The 2,779-nt window shown below is 41.5% G+C and overlaps 1 protein-coding gene across 1 annotated transcript; it reads right to left on the bottom strand.

The window, feature by feature from the left end:
- LOC104783347 (U1 small nuclear ribonucleoprotein A-like) lies at nucleotides 1-1,765 on the bottom strand. Its single transcript, XM_010508493.2, has 5 exons — nucleotides 1,569-1,765; nucleotides 1,282-1,454; nucleotides 755-848; nucleotides 404-498; nucleotides 1-298 (listed from the first exon to the last, which is right to left on the bottom strand). Exons 1-5 carry the CDS (start codon nucleotides 1,666-1,668, stop codon nucleotides 8-10), a joined length of 753 nt encoding a protein of 250 aa, XP_010506795.1. The 5' UTR covers nucleotides 1,669-1,765; the 3' UTR covers nucleotides 1-7.

Here is a 2,779-nt window from a genome sequence, read left to right as displayed (position 1 = left end):
ACTTTGTCTATTTCTTAGCATACGTGATGAGCATCGGGTCCTGCTGAATCTTGAAACCTTGAAGTCCCTGCATTGCGACCGTTGACTGCATCTCATCTGCATACTCCACAAAGGCGATTCCCGGTTTGGCTTCAACCATCCTAACCTCCTTAAACCCTGGGTACTGGCAGAAGAACATCTGAATCATCATTGGAGTTGTGTCGTGAGGAAGGTTTTGGACAAAGAGGATGTTATTTGGCGGAGCTGGTGCCTCGGGGAGAATGGGTTTAACACCAGCAGGGTATGGTACTTGCGAAAGCTGTGAAAAGCGTGGCAATAAGAACAGTGGTTAGAATACAGGAAGAGCAACTCCCAAAAAGCATGAATCAAGAATAGAGTAAAGAAAAATGTTGAGGTAACTCACAGGAGGTGCAGTTCCATAGACACTTGGATAGGCTGAGTTGGCCATGCCCATCTGTGCGGAATCATGGTGCTGGTCTTTCTTTTTCTTGCCTCCTGCTGTTACAAAGACGATATTTATTAGATGCGAAAACATGTTGTGGGGAAGCAAAGATATCACAAAGTCATGAATGATACACACAGTCAGCATCCCACATAGGATGTGAATAGTAATGATCAATGGGAGAAAGAGGGAATGAGAAACAGAGGAATAATAAATCTACATGTACATGTGCATTGCAGCAATGGTCAAAAAGTGAGCCAAACAAGCAAGCAAACGAAAGAAAGAAACAAAAAAAACTTCAGTAAGTCTCACCTCTCTCCTCATGTCTTTTTCTCTTCTCGCGAGGAACAAATGTACCATCCGCCTTGGCAACCACATCTGACTTTGTTTTGGCATATTGAATTCTCTGTCCAGATCGTCAAGAGTTTAGGGGATTAATATAGCAAAGTGATTGATAAAGTAAGTAAACAGAACCTAGAAAGATAGGTAATTAAACAGAACCTAGAAAGATAAGTAATTCAACAGAACCTGAAAAGATAAGTAATTCAACAGAACAGAACCTAGAAAGATAAGTAATTCAACAGAACCTGAAAAGATAAGTAATTCAACAGAACAGAACCTAGAAAGATAAGTAATTTGCACAGCCTTTATATAAAACTTGTTCAAAAAACCTAAAAGAAACCAAACAACACTTGTCTCAAGTAGAGAGAGAGAACCCAAACTAACTAACAAAGCTACCTGGAATGAAATCAAAACCCTAATGACCTACCCAAGTCAAGGGGAAGAAGCTATAAACCAAAGACATCGATTATAAAAACAAAGTAAGGAAGACTATGTACCATGCGTTTATCGTAGAAGGGGAAGTCATTCATTTTGGCAATAGCAGTGGAAGCAGACTTGGCCTCTTCGAAGACAACCCAAGCTTGCCCTTTGTGCTTCAACGTCTTAAACGCCAACACCTCCAGTATCTTTCCGAACTGAATGAACACTTCATTCAACGATTTCTTCAGCTCTGCATCACAACAACAACAACAAGAGGCAAACTAAATCAAAACTCAAATCAATTCAAATCGGACAAGATTATACGATAAATAAAAGAAAAAGAAAAATTAGAAATCACACACACCGTCAAGCTTCACTTTTTCGTTGAGGTTGTTGATGTAAATCGTCTGATTCGGAGAAACCTCCGATCCTTGTTGTTGATTACCCTCCTGCTGCATCTCCATCTCTCTCCGGCCAGCCAATTTTGCGTGAGAGAGCCGACAAGAATGAATGAATGAATATAGTCGAGGGGGCACCCGGACGGAGGCCGGAACCCCCAAAATCAGAAATATATTAAAAAAAAAAAAAAAACTCTGCCCCTAATAAGCCCATCATCTAGCCCAATATTTCTTCATAATGGGCCTCTATTTTTCCACGTGGACTGGATCATAGCCCAAAATTAACCCCCTCGTGTGTTCATTATGATAACATACATTTTCGCTATCGTAACTACACCGCTTGCTTCACTGATCTCATCTCATGGATTTAAAAAAGTACCCCCGTGCCGTGGAAGCTAGGACCACTTGTTGTACTTAGTTTACAAGGTTTTTGTTAATTGGATTTGACTAAACACACACATTATGGGCTTTAATGGGCCTACGAAAATGACATGAAGAAGAACAATGTGATCCATATGCTACACTAAAAATATCTACAAAGATATGAGAAGTGGAGGTAGGTGAGACAAGATATACCTGGGATTTACAGAGAAGGAGGTGGCCGGAGAAGCTGAATCTCGCCGAAGGTTGTCGTTGGAGAACGTACGACGGTGGTCGAGTTCACCTTAAACGTTTGGTCAAAGGAGGTAAAGGAGCTGCGGTGTTGATCCATTGGAGGAGACGAAGTTGATGTCTCAAGTTCTTGGAGAAGAGATGCTCACTGGATAAAGATGGAGGAAGACGCCGGAGTTGTTACAGGGGATCGCCGGAGGAGATGGTGATCCGGTGGTGTTTAGCTTCACGGGAAGGGAGAAAGAGATGATGTCAATGTGCTCACGTGTTGTGTGTTTTTGCCAAAAGGTGGAGATTGTTGTTGGGTTTGGCAAAATCACATTATTGGGCCTTAATGGGCCAGGAGAAAATTGACATTAAGAAAAGTGGTGAAGGTTCTAGAGCTCATGTACATATATATATTATTGTGTCGTTGGATCAGAGAGAGAGAGGAGTTGAGAGAAGTTACAGAACATCAAAGAGAGTTCTAGAGAGTGAGTGACAAGGAGTGTCCTTTCTTTCTTGGTGAGTCTTGATCCTTGAGTGAGAACCTGTAAAACAGAATAACACCACAAGATCAGTGGTG

This window comes from Camelina sativa, chromosome 4, assembly GCF_000633955.1.
Source record: "Camelina sativa cultivar DH55 chromosome 4, Cs, whole genome shotgun sequence".
Lineage (NCBI taxonomy): Eukaryota > Viridiplantae > Streptophyta > Magnoliopsida > Brassicales > Brassicaceae > Camelina > Camelina sativa.
This window is presented reverse-complemented; position numbering and strand designations above follow the sequence as displayed.

Excerpts from the sequence above, each read along its gene's own strand:
- LOC104783347 (XM_010508493.2), bottom strand. The coding sequence starts at position 1,668 with ATGGAGATGCAGCAGGAGGGTAATCAACAACAAGGATCGGAGGTTTCT. Across the intron at positions 499-754 it reads AAAAAGACATGAGGAGAGAG|CAGGAGGCAAGAAAAAGAAA; the intron begins GTGAGACTTACT and ends TCTTTGTAACAG. Across the intron at positions 299-403 it reads TCTATGGAACTGCACCTCCT|CTTTCGCAAGTACCATACCC; the intron begins GTGAGTTACCTC and ends CGCTTTTCACAG.